This window comes from Camelina sativa, chromosome 17 (genome assembly GCF_000633955.1).
Source record: "Camelina sativa cultivar DH55 chromosome 17, Cs, whole genome shotgun sequence".
NCBI classification, from domain to species: Eukaryota; Viridiplantae; Streptophyta; class Magnoliopsida; order Brassicales; family Brassicaceae; genus Camelina; species Camelina sativa.
In genome coordinates this window covers 33,423,329-33,441,132 of record NC_025701.1, presented here as the reverse complement: position 1 = coordinate 33,441,132, position 17,804 = coordinate 33,423,329, and the positions used below count along the sequence as shown (strand labels likewise).

The window sequence follows — 17,804 nt, the reverse complement described above, 5'->3', positions numbered from 1 at the left end:
AAATCAAAAAAAAAAAAAAAAAAAATTGTGAAAGATTCGTTGAGTGAGCTGGGCAAAAAAGCGACTACTTCTTCCGAAAACAAAAACGTAATAATAAATAGTGTTGATGTGTTACCCTTCTTCTTAGGTTTATTGGTGAAAAGCTTTGGAGTTTCTTCACTCATGGCGACTCGATTCGATCAACTCAGATAGCTTCTCACTTCTTTCTTCGCCAAATGTGATGTCTCTCGTTTCTTCTTCTTCTTCTTCCTCTCTTGGGCTTCAAGTTTAATTTAGGGATTTTACTTGTGCTTTTAATATCTCTTTATTATAATTCGTTTACAGATTATAATAAAAAAATGCTTTTACTACCTGAATTTATTTTGAAAAAAGATATCTCAAGAAAATTAGAAATGATATTAGACCCAATCAATTTTTAATTAGGATGCTTTTTTCTGAAAATACATATGGTTTATCTTACTCTAATTCGGATGATCAGATCAAATGTTTTATCTTACATGTTTTTTTTTTAATGCTTTGCTGTAAATGTCAAATGTTTGAGGAACAAAATAGTAGTAAGGTCGCAAATCAATGGAGAAAGAAAATTCACTGAGCCACTAAAGCCATAATAACATACAAAAATCAGTGTGATCAGCTCCACCCTCTTCTGCTCCCACGGTCTCTGAATCCCCCAAGCCCTGTTTCCACAATAATCAGAATCAAGACTCGACCAAAATGATCATAACTTTGACAAAAAAAATTGATATAACCAAGAAGAACTTGAAATCTTTTGCTTGTGTAAACTGACTGACCTGGAGGAGCAGGGGCGGTGCTGCGACCCATTGAAGCCAATTCAGGGCTCACTTTTTGTCCAGCTTCTTCTAGTATGTTGATAAGTTCCTTGGCGAATCTCGCATTTGCAACTGTGAAGAAAGTGTATGCTGTTCCTTTAGCCCCTGCTCTACCCGTTCTTCCAATCCTGTGAACATAATCCTCCAGTGATCCAGGGAAGTCATAGTTTATCACATACTTCACATCTTTCACGTCTGTTCAAAACAAGAATACATTTGTTAGCTTGTCGCATGCTTAACTGGAGTTGATGTTGCGCACAGAGGAGAAAGGGAATATTGTAGTACCTAATCCGCGAGCTGCCACATCTGTAGCAGTCATTATAGGGCTTTTGCCTGATTTAAACTCCGAGAGAACCCAATCTCTTTCAGCTTGGCTTTTATCACCATGTATTGACAAAGCAGGCCAACCATCCATGCGAAGCTGACGAGTGATTTGGTCACATCCCTTTTTTGTATCGAGGAAGACGAGAATTCTGCTTCCATCCATTATGTCTTCAAGCAACTTCACCAATCTGAAAAAAATAGCAAAGAATAGTTTTTGATTCAACACAATTTCCATGACAAGTGAAATGAGATTGAGACAAGGAGAGCATAGTTAAGGAGACGTACTTGTTATACTTTTGGCTTTCTGTAATGACATCAACAATCTGACGGATTGCACGGTTAGCTTTTAAATCAGAAGATCCTATTATCACCTGCACTTGAGACAAAAGAAGCCTGCTAACTTTTTGTTGACTGCTAATTAAACCATTATGAGAAACGTAAGAGAGATGACTCTTACTTTGTATGGGTTATAAAGAAACTTCTTGGATAGTTGTTCCACCTCCTTAGGCCAAGTAGCACTCCAATACAAAGTTTGACGGTCTGGCCGAATCTGCACAGGTTAAAAAAGATTTAAAGACAAAGCACCAAGGATACACATATATGTGACCAAGACAGAAGTAAGAAAACGAACATGTGAAACAATTTTCCGAATCTGAGGGTCAAACCCCATATCCAGCATTCGATCAGCCTCATCCAAAACAAGATAAGTAACCCTTCGCAGGTTTGTGTTGTTCGACTCCATCATGTCTATTAACCTCCCGGGAGTAGCTATAACGATTTCCACACCTAAATCCACAGGCCCCCAATAATCACTATCAGAACCATCCACAACAAAGAATCAGAAATCTAATAGTTTGAGAAATGTCACGAAAAGCACTCTTCACCTTTCTGGAGATCACGCACTTGAGGCCCTTTTGGAACTCCACCATAAATACATGTAGTCTTAATTTTAGAGGATGAACCAAACTTAGATGCCTCTTGCTGTATCTGCACAGCCAGTTCACGTGTCGGAGCAAGAACCAAGACGATTGGGCCGTCCCCAGGAGCTGAGAAAAGTTGTTTTGAATCAGTACAGCCTTGACAACCAGGAAAAAGAACTTCACGAGTAAAACTCAAGCGTTACCTAAAATTGGTTGGGCATTGACATGGACAATTGCAGGTAGTAAGTGGGAAAGAGTCTTTCCAGAGCCAGTTTCAGCAATGCCAATAAGATCACGTCCCTTCATTGCCATTGGCCAGCCCTGAGATTGTATAGGCGTAGGTTCAGTAAAACCAGCCTTCTTAATCTCTTCCAAAACATAATCTGGGCCAATCAGGTAACTCTTATCAGTAGCAATATACAAAAGAACTTACATACACATGTAAGTGAAACTGATCACAGTCTAAATCCCTACCATGATTCCCAAATTCAAGAGCAGAAAACAAATCAAACAGAAGTCAAAAGCAGTAGTAGTTCTTTTGGATATGAAATCAGCTCACCAGGAAAACCAACATCACGAAAACTCTTGACAGGTTTGGGAATATCACGGCCTTCAACAGTGATTTCCCTCAGCTTACGATACTCTTCAACTTCTGCCTCAGTCATAGACGCCACAGCCTGCGATTCGACATAGAAATTCTTCTCGAAAGGAGTCAAACCATCCAAATCTAGCTTCCTTGGAGAGACATTGCCATCACTATCCTTTTTCATGCTTGATGTATGACTACCTGAGCTTCCGTATGATGAAGCCCCACCAAACCCTGAGTCACTAAGAACAAACAAATTTGAAAATGAAACAAACTCTTCTTCTTCTCCAACAGTACACACCCACAGAGAATTCAAAACGCATCACGCACACGAATTCGATCAAAATTAAGCCGGATTTGCTTCATACTCGGTACAAAGGGAGTGCATAGAGCAACTAAGAGGAAACAATGAGTTTATCAATTTCGATACGAAAGCAAACACATACGTACCTTCGACGGTCACGGTAAGAGGTGGAATCGCCGGTTCGGCTATCGTAGCGACTCATGACGTTGGCCGAATCAGTCTCTCTCCGATTAAGAAATATGATCGGAAAAGTTGAGGAAAAAAGGGAGCTACGGGTAACTGAAATCTAGTCGTTAGGGTTTTACAAATTGGGACGAGCGAGCGAGAGAGAGAGAAAGAGAGAGAGAGAGAGAGAGAGAGAGAGAGAGAGAGAAGGCTCGTATTGCTAAAACTACGCTTGTCTTTATTTATTTCTGTGAAACAGACAATTAATAACACGCCACGTGGATTAATCAAAGTCACCGCCTCATCTTTAGTACCGTCTCAAAACAGGGGAAACAAAAAAAAAAAAAAAGCTGGAAGTTTTTTTTTAAAACAATGGCGATTTTATCAGCGAGCTCTTCTTCTACTATCGTGAGAGCTGCTTTAGATACAACGCAGCCGAAGCTCCGATACAATCCTAATGCTCCGAGAAATGTTAAGAAAACCCCTAATTTGAGTTCTTTCGTACCACCTCCGTCTCCGTCGTCATCATCTCCGGCGACTAACTTAACAACTGAAGCAAGCGTCTCTGTTTCTGATTTGCTCAAACGCCCCGCAAGCAAAGGTAAATAATTAGGATTTTGATGAAGAACCGTTTTGTTATGTCCACTTCAAGATTCTTACTAAATTTCTGGTTTTATGTGTAGACATTGGTGATGGATTTGATGATGATGCTTCTTGTATTGGATATGAGAAATGGTTTCCAAGTCCACCAAAAGTTGAGAAACCTAGATCTGTTTTCAATGCTGCCTCTTTAGCTTATATTGGCGATTCAATCTACGAGGTTAGTCTTCTGCCATTTCCACTTTTTTGTTTGTTCTTCAGTGATTTTATACAAGTTTTATGTACTTAATACTTGTTGTTTTAGGATGCAAGTATGTCAAATTATGATTATTTTGGTGTTTGTAGCATTATAGCAATCACTATGAGTTTGTGTTTCCTGATTTTAGACCAGTTTAGGATGCAAGGCTATCAAATGAGGATTATGTTAGTGTTTATAGGATTAAGATGGTCACTATGAGCTTGTGTTCGTGACTTAAGACAAACTAAATTGCACTTAATCCTTGTTGTTTTAGGGTGCAAGAATGTTAAAATGATAGTGTTTATAACATTAAAGGAGTTCACTTTGTTGATACTCCCTTTAATTTTATATCGTTAACCATATTTTTTTGGCTTTTTAGATATATGCTCGTCGGCATTTTCTTTTCCCTCCACTTAGTATTGAAGAATATAACGACCGTGTTAGAGCAGTGGTTCGATGTGAAGCACAAGTACGTTTGCTTATCCCTTCTACTCTCTGTTTACCTCTGATTCACATTTTTGTTTGCAATTTCATTATGTGTGTGAAGTTGTTATGTCGTCTCTTCCATTTAATAAGCCTATAATGTATCGGCATTGGTATTGTTATCATTGTTCTTGTTGAAGCTAAACTCTTCTGTGTGTCTTTCTTCTTCAGTATGCTTTGCTGCAGAAGCTTGTTGATGATGATTTCTTAACGAAAGATGAAAGGTCAGTTGCAAAATCCTGCTAAGTTAGCAAGCAAATTCATACATATGTTTAGCATCAAGATTTTTTGTCTCCTACCATCTCTCCATTTATCTGAAAGATGCACGAAGATATTAACATCATAACTATTTCAAGCTTTTTGTTTGAGATGGCATATATTGATCGATGTGATGGAAACTTTGTTGTTCCAGAGATGTACTTCGGTGGGGAAAAAACGTAGGCTCGGTTAAAACACGGTCAACTAGGCGTGCTGGTGTTGCCGTTTACAACAAGGCCTCATCATTGGAAACACTGGTAAGTTGCGTTCAAATCTGAAACTCATAAGTGTAGTACAAAATTTGTTGCTTTTACCTTGTGTAAAATCCGTTTTTATGTTTGTTCAATTTCTCAGATTGGGTATCTGTATCTATCAAACGGGAAAAGATTGGAAGAAATGATGCAGAAGCTAGGATTTTCAAGTGGTTCTTCAACAGAGAGAATGATTAAGGAGGCCAAGCCTAAACTATCTTTTAAATAAACTATTTTGTAATCTAGTTACATGCATAACTTTGTAGTCTGTATGACTGTATGATTGAAAATGTTTTGAATATAGGATCCATTCATCAAAACGATACAAAGATTTGGTAAATTTTTTGTTTCAACTGTACTACTAAACCAACCAACAAACCTCAAGAGGCATCAAAAGTAATGTCACTTAATCTAATCAGTCAATCTTCACTGAGGAGTAGATTTTTCTAACAAACCATAGACATGCGTAGAAACCGATTGAGCCGGTTAGCACAAAAAACGAGTACGAGATGATGATCATGTACCCGAAGTAGAGCACTCCTGATACTAGTTTTGAGATCTCAAGCTTTGTGAAGAAGTAGAAGATGGAGTAGAGGAAGAGGTAGAGTGAGGATGAGCCTGATGTGAGGTATGCTCTCCACCACCAATTGTAGTCTTCACTGCAGAGCTGAAAGTAGCAGAGAACGATTGTGATCTCTGCGCAGGTCACGATCAAGATCAAGAACACGATGAAAAGGAATCCGAAGATGTAGTAGAATTGGTTGAGCCAGATCGATGTTAGGATGAAGAAGAGCTCGATGAAGACTGCTCCGAATGGAAGGATGCCTCCAATTAGTATTGAAAAACCAGGTTTCATATACCAAGGTTGCTCTGGTACTTGTCTCGGGATCTTATTTGTTTTGACCGGGTCTTCGATTGCTGGTTTTTTGTGACCGAAGTAGCTACCAATGAAGACTAGTGGGACAGAGATTCCAAACCAGAGACATACTAGAGCAAACATTGTACCAAAGGGAATGGCTCCAGATGACCGCTCTCCCCATATAAGTGTGTTGAGAACGAAGAAGATTGCAAAGAGTATACCAGGAAACATAAATGCAGTCTTCAAGGTGATTCTTTTCCACTCGTTCCCTTTAAACATTTTGTGAAGACGAGAAGAGGAGTAACCCGCTAAGATGCCCATGAATACCCATAAGAGAACCATGGCAGTCATAAGCCCTCCTCTGTTGGATGGAGATAAGAAACCCAGCAATGCAAACATCATTGTCACAAGGGTCATACCAAAAATCTGAACACCTGTGCCAACGTACACACAGAGTAATCCAGAGTTGGCGGGAGTCCTAAAGACATCTCCATGTACAAGTTTCCATCCAGTTTCTTCCTGAGCCTCGTCTTGGGTCTCGAGCTGATTGTAGTTTGAAATATCCTTGTATAAAGTTCTCATCATGATCATGGCTACCATTCCAGAGAGGAAAAGGACAATCATAAGTGAGTTTATGATTGAAAACCAGTGTATTTGATCATCGTTCATTAGCAAGTATGTGTCCCATCGCGAAGCCCATTTGATTTCACTCTCCTGCATATATCAAACGTCATAAAATGTTCACAGAACGCAAATAAAGAGCTCTCAAAATTACCTTGAAGGTGACATCATATGTAAACACAATTTCTTTTCCTTCCTCAACTTCTTGAGGAACAGTGTTGCTTTGGATCAGATTCTTTGTGTCTTTGTTGCATGTTGTTAACTGAGGATTGTTTTCATCCCAATCTTTGTACTCATGCAATACACTAACCAAAAGAAGAGAGAGAAAAAAAAACAGTAGCTTATAAGAATTGAGACCAAATCATACTCATCAATAAATGTTGATGATAACCAAGTAGACAATACCTGTTAGGCGTAACCTCAAAACCAACAATGCGAGAAGAGTCAGACTCTTGGTCTCTATGGTACATGACTCGGAAACTCAAGTGGTTATGGATAAAATATTTCTTCTCTTTACTCTACAAAAGCAAAGCAAGCTACTCCTAATTAGTACAAGAAAATGCTTAAAAGGTAAGACTGTAGTCAAAGGTTTAAGAGACGTATTACCCCTTCATAACTCCCTTTGAAGCCAACACGGTAACCATGTTCATAAGTGGTTGACTGAATCCCATCTTTTCTTTGTCTAAGAACAGCTACCGGAAGATTATCAAGAATCCTGCACAATCATTTCATAATAAAAGTTAAAAGAATCAATCAAAATTTCAAAACTACCTCATACAAATCAAGAACAGCATAATTATATATATAAACTTACATATTAGCTCTGTATTCATCATCAATCTTTTCCCTGAAATTTTTAGCAGACTCAGCATCGACTTTAATACGGCAACCTACTCTACAAGGCTGATCCTCCAACATTTCAAACTGAAACAAAAATCGAAATTCTCAGCATCAAATCCAAAGATGATACGGAAAGAAGAGGAATCATATAAGCTTTTTGCTTACAGTATAAACCGAATTCTCAATGCGATCTCCTCTGAGAACCTCCCCCAAATTTTCGCCAGTATTCAAGATCTTGGGAGGCTTACAGTATTTCAGGTAATAGTAATCATAAGGAAGTTGAGTCTTCGTAGACGACAATTTGTTCACTTTGACATAAAGAGGATCCCCCTGTGATCAATCACAGCACAAGCAAAGGTTTACAAATTCATGAGCTCAATAGCTTCAAAATAAATCACCGTAAGCTGATTATAACATTCAATTTCACAGATCCCTACATTCTCTAATTGGCAATTACAGCTCAAAGATCCTTCGACGACATTACTAGACGCAGTAATTTCCCATAGATCTAGATTGTATTACACGCTAAAACAATCGGAATCAACATCAGAAACCCTAGATCGATAACGCCATCAAACGTGAGATCGGAATAACTAAAAAGAGTACCTTCTGAAAATCGCGAGGAGCGACACCGGGAAGGTAAAAAGCGCGAATGGTGGAGAACAAGAATAAAAGGATTAAGAGAGTGCCGTAGATTCGAATCCTGATCGCCATCTTCGTTGCTTTCTTCTTCTTCCTCGACCTCGACGCTTCTCTCAGATAGAAGAACAAGTAGCCGAGAGCAGTGAGAGGATTAAAAATCAATGGAAGAAGAAAGCGTTTTTACTATAAAACGGTAACGTTTCGCTTATTTTTCTATATTCTTTATTTGTTTTTTTCTTTCTTTTTGACAAAAAAAAATGTTAAAATGTTAAAATGAAATTCACAATATATACAAAATATTTTCATTTCATAATTAAATAAACAAATAAAAGTATGCTCTTTTTGATATCCTATTTATATGATGACAGAAAGAAAAAAAAAAGACATTCTATTAGTATCCTTTTGTTACTACTAGGAAAGCGACCCGTGCGTTGCCGTACGGGGAGGTGAAATACTAAATTGAAATTTAACATTTGTAATTCATCCTAAATTATTTCTTTTCTAAATTAATTTGATAATTTTCACTTCTTGCTATGGCTTTCTGCTGATTAAAAAACCAAATATTCATTTCAATGTTATTATATTTTATGTTGTCACACACAAAAGTGAGCTTTTTTTAGAGCTTGATTTATTATAAATATTACTTTTAACCATATATAAAATTTTACTTATGCTTGTTTCCGACCATATAGTGCTATATATTGGTATCCTTTCTTAATTCGCTATTAGAAATTGTCTTTGTTGTTGATCATTATCAATCGAAATACATACGAGGCTGCTTCTCTCTTGGTTTATTTACTGTATCGAGAAAATACTAAATGCCACTTGTCGAAGGAAGGTCGAAGATTGGGATCGGAGTAGATGGCTAGATTGAGTTTCGTTTCGCCTTCACTTTGATACGCGATTTCTCTTTCCATAGATTATTGATTCACAAATCACAATCAATATTCCGATGCTGTAAGCAAGTGGAATTTGTATACAAATGATTTACTATGAACATTACTTTTGGATGTTTGTGGATGTTTGTGGATGTTTTTTGTCTCTCACTTTTAGATATGTACAAAACCGAGTTTTATATGACCGACCAATCAAACCTAATTGGTTAGTATAGACTATAGAGTAACTCACATACTTCAGCTACAACTTTTAGAGATATATATTTGGCTATAATGCTTTCCACAGTTACATGCATGTTGGTCTCACGTTTTCCCTCAAAAGACCCCCTTCTTTCCTCCCTTTTAATGGGTTAATCTTGATTGCCTTATTTCCTACTTACACATTTGATACATGGATTTGTAATATTTGCTTCAAATCACATATTCCTTTTTGGAAAAGAAAAAAAAATCAAGACGTAACAGACTAAGAATGCATATAGACAAAAACTTGTACACTCATCAGCGATTCAATCAAAGCAATTCAATTAAACTACAAAAGTTCAGAAAATTAATATAGAATAGAGGATTTTATGTTGGTCTCTCCCAATGCATCCCATTCCACCGTGTCGGCTGCTCTCCTTCCAGGCTGCATCCCCCTCTATTTGATTTCCCACTTATGTCTATGAATCGATACCATCATGTTCTTCAATAAACAACAGCGAAAACGATTGGGGAAACAAGTGATAATAATATCTCACCTTTTGATGTTCTCTTCTTTAGGTTAAACACTAATTTTATAAATTTCTTGCATTTTCTTTTTTTTTGGCAGATTCCAGATCACTCTAAAAGTGACTGTTATACATTATGTTTTTAAAAAGTTGTATATACAGATTAGAAAGTCATCAAAGACTAAATAAGTTACCTTTAGTAGATCTTTTCTTTCTAACTTGACTTGTCATTTGGTCGTGCTTACGCTTTCTAGAATTTGATTTTGTGTTGTCACAAGTATGTCTGGCTTTTTCTTCGGCACTCTCTATTTCCATGCTCATTTGTAATATTTCTATATATTATCAAAATGTTGGATACCCAAAAAGTATAAGAAATTATAATTCAACTAAAATTTTTAAAAACTTTATTTACAAAAAATGTAAACTAACATGGATCATGAACATCTAATGGACATCCTACAGAAAAAAAAATAATAATAATAATAAATAAATAACATTTATACCATGTTTGTTAGAAAAAATAAATAGGTTAAATAAGCACATATATAAAATTATAATTATACCCTGTTTGTTAAAAAAATTTGGCTTATCCGTAGCTCTAGCATCACTGCATATCATCATGCCTCTCGTATCTTGGTTTTGGTTTTTCCAAAAAGTCAAAAAATAAAATCTGCACATTGAGAATCAAAAACATTAGCCATGCAAAAAATATGGCACACGTACTTAATAACATTAGCCATGCAAAAACATGAAAACCGGAAAGGCTAAAATTTTTGAAGAGACTAAAAGTTAACAAAACTAAGATTAATGTATGAACTTAATAGTGTCGACTAACAGTAATAATAATCTAACCGAGAAACACTACAGGTCATTCGCAGCAAAAATATTAAATTACCTTGAATTAGAGATTGATGCTTGAAAGTTAAAAAACACTTCAATAATACAATTCTTTAGTACTCAGAAAACAATTTTTCGAAACTTGTTTATGTAGTCAAGAAAAGTTTATATATAATAAACAAAGAGGTGTAAGACGTAGAGGTTTGAAATGTAAAGGTGTAAAAATTAATAGATGTGAAACATGGAGGTACAACAAAGAGGTGTAACACATAGAGGTGTGAAATTAAAAGGTGTAAAAATTAATAAATGTGATTTTTGAAACTAGGAGGTACAACAAAGAGATGCAAAGACTAAGGAGGTGTGATTTAAAAGGTGTAAAAATTAATGGATGTGATTTTTGAAACCAGGAGGTACAACAAAGAGATGCAAAGACTAAGAGGTGTGATTTAAAAGGTGTAAAATTAATAGATGTGATTTTTGTAAGCAGGAGGTAAAACAAAGAGATGCAAAGACTAAGATGTGTGATTTTTGAAAGATGGGGATGCGACGAAAAGACACGATTAATGATTTTAAACCGTTGGATTAAAACTGGAACTAATCTCATCCGTTGGATTAAAAGTTGATACAAAAAGTGGGTTTGCTATTATATATGGATATTCTCTTTTTAAGTTTGTTCCATTCATTTTAAGAAAAATAGTAATTTTGAAAATGAAAATACCTTAAGCTTCAATGAAAAAACTATATAATCTTTTGCGTAGAAAGAAGATGTATACAGAAATAAAAAATAAAAAACTTCGAACTTTGAATTGAATAGTACAATGTTCAAGAATATTGATATCACATAATAATGTTGTGGTCTCTTAATTGTTTTGATTTCCCCCGTACAATGTAGTAGTATATTTTTCCACTCAAAACTGTTTAGGTGAGTGTGCATCTTCACGCTCGATAAAAGGTGAAATCGACTCGTCATTGATTTGAGCAGACTTCAAGCTCCAAGCACTTAGGCTTAAGACATCAACACTTTGAGTTCCTTTGTTGAAGGCAAAAAGATTTGCATTTTCTCCAATTGCCAATTTTGGATACACTCTAGAGGTTATACATTTTCTGCCTCCTCCACCATAACTCTCCACTATCGAGTGATCAATCTTCAAAAAGAAAATTAAAAGATTAAGATAGAAATATTCATCAATTCCGTCGTAGTATATAAGCATCTATTAAAGGAAATGTCTTTCGTATACTTAAAAACTTACCAAAGTCCTAAGAGAAATTGTTTGGTGAGAAGGGTCTATCGCCACAAAAGCACCAAAGGCGGATTTATCATTTTCATCATTTAACGAAGATCTGAGAGTACCATTAAAAATTGCATTAACATTTGATGTAAATATGAAAAGAATCTAAACGTGTCTTAATTTGATTTATGTAAGATTTCATTTAAATACCTGTTCTGGTTACTGCACATCAACACCAGGTACTTGGTATTCTTATTAGTATCATTAGACTTGAAGATTCTGAAGTATACCGACGTGTACTCTTCCATGTCCTTGGATGCCAAAACCTTCAAACCAAATGGTCCTATACCGGACTTAACCGACGATTCATCTTGACCACATATCTTTTGTGGGTCGGTCCAACTCGGATCAATTACATCTGCTTTCTCAATTTCATTTACCTTGAATAACACCTCACACTACAAGAAAACAAGCAAATAGCGACTGCACTATTAGTCACTATTTAGTCGCTAAACAGTGTGTTACGACTAAATAGCGACTAAAACCAGTAGTCGTAAATCGAGAGTCGCTAAAATAAATAGTCGTAAAATTAGTCGCCAAATAGCGACTACATTACGACTATTTTGCGTAGTCGTAAATGTAGTCGTTATATAGTCACTAAATTTAACGACTACACTACGACTATTTTACGACTATTCTAAATAGTCATAATGTAGTCACCAAATTTAGTGACTAATTGAGGACTAATTTATGATTATGTATTTAAACAATATTGTATTTATACAGCATTATATATATATACTATTTTGATAATATATATATTTTATTAATTATTTTTAAATATATATAAGTTATTGGAATGAATTGATATTAAAAATAAAAAATACTATATTTATTATTATGAGACCATAATATCAAAAAAAAACTGTATTACAAAATAAAACTAAAAACATAGTTAAAAATAAGAATACAAAGAATACATCATACTACTAAAAAAAGAAAGTAAATATTGGAAATGCACAAACATCAAGGGTTAATGTTTGAAGCGACGGAGAAGGAGGTTGCTTTGCTTTCCCAAGAAGTCTTTTGCTTTTGAGATGAATGTTGAAGATTTTGACCTGAAGCAAACTGCAAAGACCGAGACAAGGAGAAAGGAAGCTGAGCTGATGGAAGCATTTCTTAAGGAACTTAAGGCGAGGGAGAATGAGCTCAGATTGCCTAATGACACCATCAGAGAGAAATTAGCTGAGCTGGAGAAGAAATAAGTTTGCTTAAATATACATAAACTGGATTTAACAAACACAAACGAGGGAGAATGAGCTCAGGCTGCTTACATACCTTGAAGCGAGGGAGAATGAGCTCAGGTTGCTCACATATACCTCCTAAACTCGATTTAATAAACCCAAACAACTTTGGTTAACAACTGTGAGTCTATATGGTCACATGAATTCTCTTATGAACTGGATTCCCTTGGACTTAGCTCAAGCAAATATACCTTAGCCCTGGAGCGCCCAACATGAGAAGGACGAAATAGATATTGCCTATTCAGGTTACTGACTTCAATAGTGTCCATTTTAATCTGTAACATCGAACAAGAACCAGGAAAAAGAACTTAACATCGAACAAGAACCAGGAACAAGAACTTCACGAGCAGAACTCAAGCGTTACCTATAATTGGTTGGGCATTGACATGGACGATTGAAGGTAATAAGTAGGAAAGAGTCTTTCCAGAGCCAGTTTCAGCAATGCTAATAAGATCACGTCCCTTCATTGCCATTGGCTAGCCCTGAGATTGTATAGGCGTAGTAGGTTCAGTTAAACCAGCCTTCTTAATCTCTTCCAAAACATAATCTAGGCCAATCAAAAAACTCTTATCAGTAGATATATACAAAAGAACTTACATAGACATGTAAGTGAAACTGATCACAGTCTAAATCAAATGAAACAGAAGTCAAATCCAGTAGTAGTTCTTTTGGATATGAAATCAGCTTACCAGGAAAGCCAACATCACGAAAACTCTTGACAGGTTTGGTAATATCTCAACAACAGTAATTTCCCTCAGCTTACGATACTCTTCAACTTCTGCCTCAGTCATAGCCGCCACAGCCTGCGATTCGACATAGAAATTCTTCTCGAAAGGAGTCAAACCATCCAAATCTAGCTTCCTTGGAGAGTCATTGCCATCACTATCCTTTTTCATGCTTGATGTATGACTACATGAGCTTCCGTATGATGAAGCCCCACCAAACCCTGAGTCACTAAGAACACACAAATTTGAAAATGAAACAAACTCTTCTTCTCCAAAAGTAAACACCACAGAGAATCGAAAACGCTTAAAGCACACGAATTCGATCAAAATTAAGCCGGACTGGCTTCATACTCGGTACAAAGGAAGTGTATAGAGCAACTAAGTGGAAAAAAAATTCTGAGTTTTATCAATTTCAATACGAAAGCAAACACACACACACTTACCTTCGACGGTGTGTTGTATTCAGAGCGGTCAGCATCAAGTAATTTGGTTCGTTCTCGGAAGTAGTCTTTACGGGTAGGTTCCTCATGTTCAGGGATTCGACAGTGAATGAAGGCTACTCCAGAGCGTGAGTAATTACGAGATCTGAGATCCGCAAAAATGCTCTGGTACCAGATCTAAAAACTTGAGAGGATGAAAACAACGACAAGATGAAGATCGAATAGAATGAAACAGCGGGCGGAGGAGAGAAAGTTAATCGGCTAAAGAAGAGAAGGGGAGAAAGTTAATCAATCCCTCGTGAAGGAGACGAAAGAGAAACAAGAGCTGGAAAAAACCTTGTCCGTTGGATTAAATTAATCAACGGTTGATAGTGTAATCCATGTGTTTACATATCATCCAATAAAAAGCTTTCATTATTTAAAGAGTAATTTGTTGGATCAAAACATATATACTTTGCAATTCTGGGTTCATAATTCAGGAAATGACATTTGAAATTTATGATTTGGGACTTGGGGTTTTGAAATTTAGAAGAATATTAGACTTGATTTAGATTTAAAAATATTTTTTTTTAGGTTTTAAAATGACTAAGTTTAATAAATTTTGTAAGTATATAGTTTTTGGAAAGACTGATTTATATGTAAATACTAAATAGTTTTACATCTTGGTTTTATAGATATTCAATGGCTATATTTTGGGTGAATGATCTATGATTTAATTTCTATACATGAATTATAAAGGTTTTAAATTTAAGGTTAAGGGTTTTTGAGCATAAGTTTTGGGTTTATGGTTAAGTGTGTTGATAAAAATATAGGATTTGGAAAACTATAGTTTTTTGGGGTTAAGTTTCGAAAAATTAGTTATATACATATATATAATGGTTATGGTTTGGTTTTATGGTTTTTGAATTAATTTATAAGATTAAGAATTTAAACTTCAAAATTTAGATTTGATGATCTAGGTTTTGAAGTTTGGTTAAGGGTTTGGGGGTATAGGGTTTAGGGTTAAGATTTAAGATTTGGGGTTAAGTTTTGAAAAATTAGATTTTCTTTTAAGCATTAAAGCTTGGTTTTATGTATATATAAGAATGGCTATGTTTTAGTTTTATGGTTTAAGAAATAATTTCTAATATTAAGAATTAAATATTCAGGATTTAAACTTTAAGTTTATAATTTAGGTTTTGGAGTTTGGTTAAGGTTTTGCAGTTAAATTTTGAAAATTTATATTTTCTTAAATAGTGACTGATATACGACTTATTGGCGACCTATACCATGAGTTGCATCTTAGTCGCTAAATTAGCGACTATTTAACAACTATATGTTCTGTTATACAATATAGTCATAAAATAGTCATTAAATTACGACTAAATTACCGACTACGGTAAGTAGTAGCAAAATAGTGACTATTATACGACTAAATTTTTGTAGTCGTAAAATTGTCGCCAAATAGTCGCTAAATAGTGGTTAAAAATGGCGACTACATATGTCGTCGCCATTTGTAGTCGGAAAAAGTATGTTTTCTTGTAGTGTCAACATCTGCCTGCTCAATATCAAAATAAATAAAAGAAAATCAAAGTACGTTGACTTGTCGTCTAAGTTAAGAATAAGGATGAGTCGTCTAAGTTAAGCATAAGGATGAGTCATACCTGTGCAGCAGTGACACCATGAACTTGGAGAGTAGATCCTGCTTCAAGAACTTTGTTGTGCCAGTTGACTTGTTTCCCACGCAATGTCTCAATCTCTTCAATCGGCCATTGTAGTAATTCCTTTCCCGATTCATCAAGCCATATCTTCCTCGGAAATGACTATCATCAAATCAACATAACCAAAAAAAAGACACCGGTTAAGTTGATTCAAGAATCTGAAACCGAAGCTATTTCATTGTAATAAGCGGATTTATTAAAATGTAGGGCAAATTGAAAACATACCTGAAGACCAGCCCAACCCTTCTTGATATCATCCTTAGCCGGAGACGATTCATTAACCCAACCCCACAAGATCCTTCGTTTCTTATCATCATCGTAAAACGTTTTCGACGCGTAGTATTTCCCATAATCTAACCTCGGAGCCGTTTCGTCTTGCACAAACCCAAGATCCGGTACATACAAATCTTTCTCACGATCGTAACTCCCAATCGTGTAATAATCATGTAGTGTCTCAATCAAACTCACTTTAAGCACGTACTTAACCTCATCCTGACCAAACGAAGACGTCTCAACACCGTCCGAACCGGTTGTCGAGACCGGGAAAAAATCAGGACATTCCCACATTCCGGTTAAGTCTTCGTAATGTAAAGGCGTCGTCGATTGCGTCCAGTTGAAGAAATCTCTGCTTTTGTAAAGAAGCACTAACCCTCGGCGTTCGTCCGTCGAGCTACCGACGATGACTCTCCATTCTCCGTCAAGACCGAGCCACGCGGTGGTCGGATCTCGGAACCGGTCTGGGTCGATTCCGTTAACCGCGTTAGGCGTCATAAGAGGGTTTAGCGGCGGTTTAGACCATTCTAGGAGATAGGGATCAGAGACGTTAACCGGAACGGCGACGTTTTGGACTTGGCTTTTGTTTTCGTCAATGCCGGTGTAGAGGATCACAGGTTTACCGTCTGGTAGAATCGTGACGGAGCCTGACCAACAGCCGTTGATATCTGACGGCTGAGATGGGCTGAAAGCTGGAGGCTGTGGAGTCCAGTTGACTAAGTCAACTGACGTGGAGTGTCCCCATACGATTCTTACATCCCAAACGGCACCGTATGGGTTATATTGGTAAAACAGATGATATATTCCTTTGTATATCATTGGTCCTACACCCCACACGAGAAAAACACAAGAAAAGAAAGAAAAAAAAGATTAATATTTTCTATTTTGGGATTTAATAATACTTTTATAGATAATGGAATAAAAAGAACTAACCATTAGGATCTGTGGATTAGATTTGGTCGAATTTTAGATTTCATCGAAAAAGAACGGAGGCAACCAAGAAAAGAATATGTTAATTTAGAGGATCGAATACATTAATAACATCGATGGATTAGTAGATCAAGATCGGTAAGGTACATACCGTTCATCCAATTTCTGGGAGGTTGAAAGTGATAACCGGTCCGGTACGGTTGGTCGAGATCTTGGTGTGAAGAAGAAGCTTCAAGATCGGTGATAAAGTAGCAGAGCAACAAAGAAAGTAACAGTGACAGACCAATTTTGGAGCGATTTACTTTCGCCATTGTTGTTGCTCTGTTTCTTTTCTCTCTTTCTCTCTTTGTTCGGTCTAGTGATGTTTAAGTAAGAGATTTTAACGGCTAATTTAATAATTGTATATGCGTTAATTAATAACTTTATAGATTGGGTCTCTTTTTTTTTTATCATCTGGGAGATTAATTATGTACAAGTGTGCACGTCACTGCAGATATAAATCCATTAATCAAAGACGACTCGATTAATTAACCTTAATTCGATTACGATTGAGTCAATCAACAATTATTAAGCAAAGGACTACTCTTCTCTCTCTATGCTCTATAGGCCTATGGGTTTGGAGAGATAGATTAAAGCCCATAAATGTCTCTTCCCAAATTTTAATTCTCATTAAAGCCCATAAGTGGTTTTGTTCGATCATATAAACAATTTGCAATTAATTTTCGGGTTCACGAGAACCGGTTACATTCGTCTGATTATATTAAAATTAGTGTGACAGCAAAACGGGGACGTATCAAGAAGCCGACCGGAAACGGAAACATTGGGGACGGGTGTTGGGAAAG

The 17,804-nt window shown here is 36.2% G+C and overlaps 4 protein-coding genes across 5 annotated transcripts; 1 reads left to right on the top strand and 3 right to left on the bottom strand.

The window, feature by feature from the left end:
• On the bottom strand, nt 485-3,330 carry LOC104758784 (DEAD-box ATP-dependent RNA helicase 20-like). Of its 2 annotated transcripts, none has more exons than XM_010481726.2 (10): nt 3,111-3,330; nt 2,634-2,902; nt 2,278-2,457; nt 2,039-2,200; nt 1,786-1,940; nt 1,612-1,704; nt 1,440-1,525; nt 1,116-1,342; nt 792-1,025; nt 485-677 (listed from the first exon to the last, which is right to left on the bottom strand). In XM_010481726.2, exons 1-10 carry the CDS (start codon nt 3,164-3,166, stop codon nt 631-633), a joined length of 1,509 nt encoding a protein of 502 aa, XP_010480028.1. In that variant the 5' UTR covers nt 3,167-3,330; the 3' UTR covers nt 485-630. The 2 variants fall into 2 exon arrangements, with proteins under 2 accessions (XP_010480028.1, XP_010480030.1); XM_010481728.2 differs by having other exon boundaries at nt 2,634-2,894; nt 3,111-3,329.
• Nucleotides 3,453-5,299, top strand: LOC104758785 (mini-ribonuclease 3-like). Its single transcript, XM_010481729.2, has 6 exons — nt 3,453-3,730; nt 3,813-3,949; nt 4,347-4,436; nt 4,622-4,674; nt 4,863-4,965; nt 5,063-5,299. Exons 1-6 carry the CDS (start codon nt 3,502-3,504, stop codon nt 5,186-5,188), a joined length of 738 nt encoding a protein of 245 aa, XP_010480031.1. The 5' UTR covers nt 3,453-3,501; the 3' UTR covers nt 5,189-5,299.
• On the bottom strand, nt 5,238-8,072 carry LOC104758786 (transmembrane 9 superfamily member 6-like). The gene is made up of 7 exons (XM_010481730.2): nt 7,886-8,072; nt 7,445-7,609; nt 7,254-7,363; nt 7,046-7,154; nt 6,845-6,957; nt 6,594-6,744; nt 5,238-6,532 (listed from the first exon to the last, which is right to left on the bottom strand). The coding sequence occupies exons 1-7, from the start codon at nt 7,991-7,993 to the stop codon at nt 5,375-5,377; spliced, it is 1,914 nt and encodes a 637-aa protein (XP_010480032.1). The 5' UTR covers nt 7,994-8,072; the 3' UTR covers nt 5,238-5,374.
• On the bottom strand, nt 11,142-17,409 carry LOC104758787 (beta-fructofuranosidase, insoluble isoenzyme CWINV3). Its single transcript, XM_010481731.2, has 8 exons — nt 17,114-17,409; nt 16,966-16,974; nt 15,985-16,856; nt 15,703-15,861; nt 15,589-15,596; nt 11,801-12,046; nt 11,612-11,702; nt 11,142-11,506 (listed from the first exon to the last, which is right to left on the bottom strand). The coding sequence occupies exons 1-8, from the start codon at nt 17,271-17,273 to the stop codon at nt 11,270-11,272; spliced, it is 1,782 nt and encodes a 593-aa protein (XP_010480033.1). The 5' UTR covers nt 17,274-17,409; the 3' UTR covers nt 11,142-11,269.

Excerpts from the sequence above, each read along its gene's own strand:
- LOC104758784 (XM_010481726.2), bottom strand. The coding sequence starts at position 3,166 with ATGAGTCGCTACGATAGCCGAACCGGCGATTCCACCTCTTACCGTGAC. Across the intron at positions 2,201-2,277 it reads CAATGCCCAACCAATTTTAG|CTCCTGGGGACGGCCCAATC; the intron begins GTAACGCTTGAG and ends AACTTTTCTCAG. Across the intron at positions 1,343-1,439 it reads GAAAGCCAAAAGTATAACAA|ATTGGTGAAGTTGCTTGAAG; the intron begins GTACGTCTCCTT and ends TATTTTTTTCAG.
- LOC104758785 (XM_010481729.2), top strand. The coding sequence starts at position 3,502 with ATGGCGATTTTATCAGCGAGCTCTTCTTCTACTATCGTGAGAGCTGCT. Across the intron at positions 3,731-3,812 it reads CAAACGCCCCGCAAGCAAAG|ACATTGGTGATGGATTTGAT; the intron begins GTAAATAATTAG and ends TTTTATGTGTAG. Across the intron at positions 4,437-4,621 it reads TGGTTCGATGTGAAGCACAA|TATGCTTTGCTGCAGAAGCT; the intron begins GTACGTTTGCTT and ends TTTCTTCTTCAG.
- LOC104758786 (XM_010481730.2), bottom strand. The coding sequence starts at position 7,993 with ATGGCGATCAGGATTCGAATCTACGGCACTCTCTTAATCCTTTTATTC. Across the intron at positions 7,364-7,444 it reads TTGAGAATTCGGTTTATACT|TTTGAAATGTTGGAGGATCA; the intron begins GTAAGCAAAAAG and ends TTTTTGTTTCAG. Across the intron at positions 6,745-6,844 it reads TTTGAGGTTACGCCTAACAG|TGTATTGCATGAGTACAAAG; the intron begins GTATTGTCTACT and ends TCTTTTGGTTAG.
- LOC104758787 (XM_010481731.2), bottom strand. The coding sequence starts at position 17,273 with ATGGCGAAAGTAAATCGCTCCAAAATTGGTCTGTCACTGTTACTTTCT. Across the intron at positions 15,862-15,984 it reads AGGGTTGGGCTGGTCTTCAG|TCATTTCCGAGGAAGATATG; the intron begins GTATGTTTTCAA and ends ATTTGATGATAG. Across the intron at positions 11,703-11,800 it reads ATGTGCAGTAACCAGAACAG|ATCTTCGTTAAATGATGAAA; the intron begins GTATTTAAATGA and ends TGGTACTCTCAG.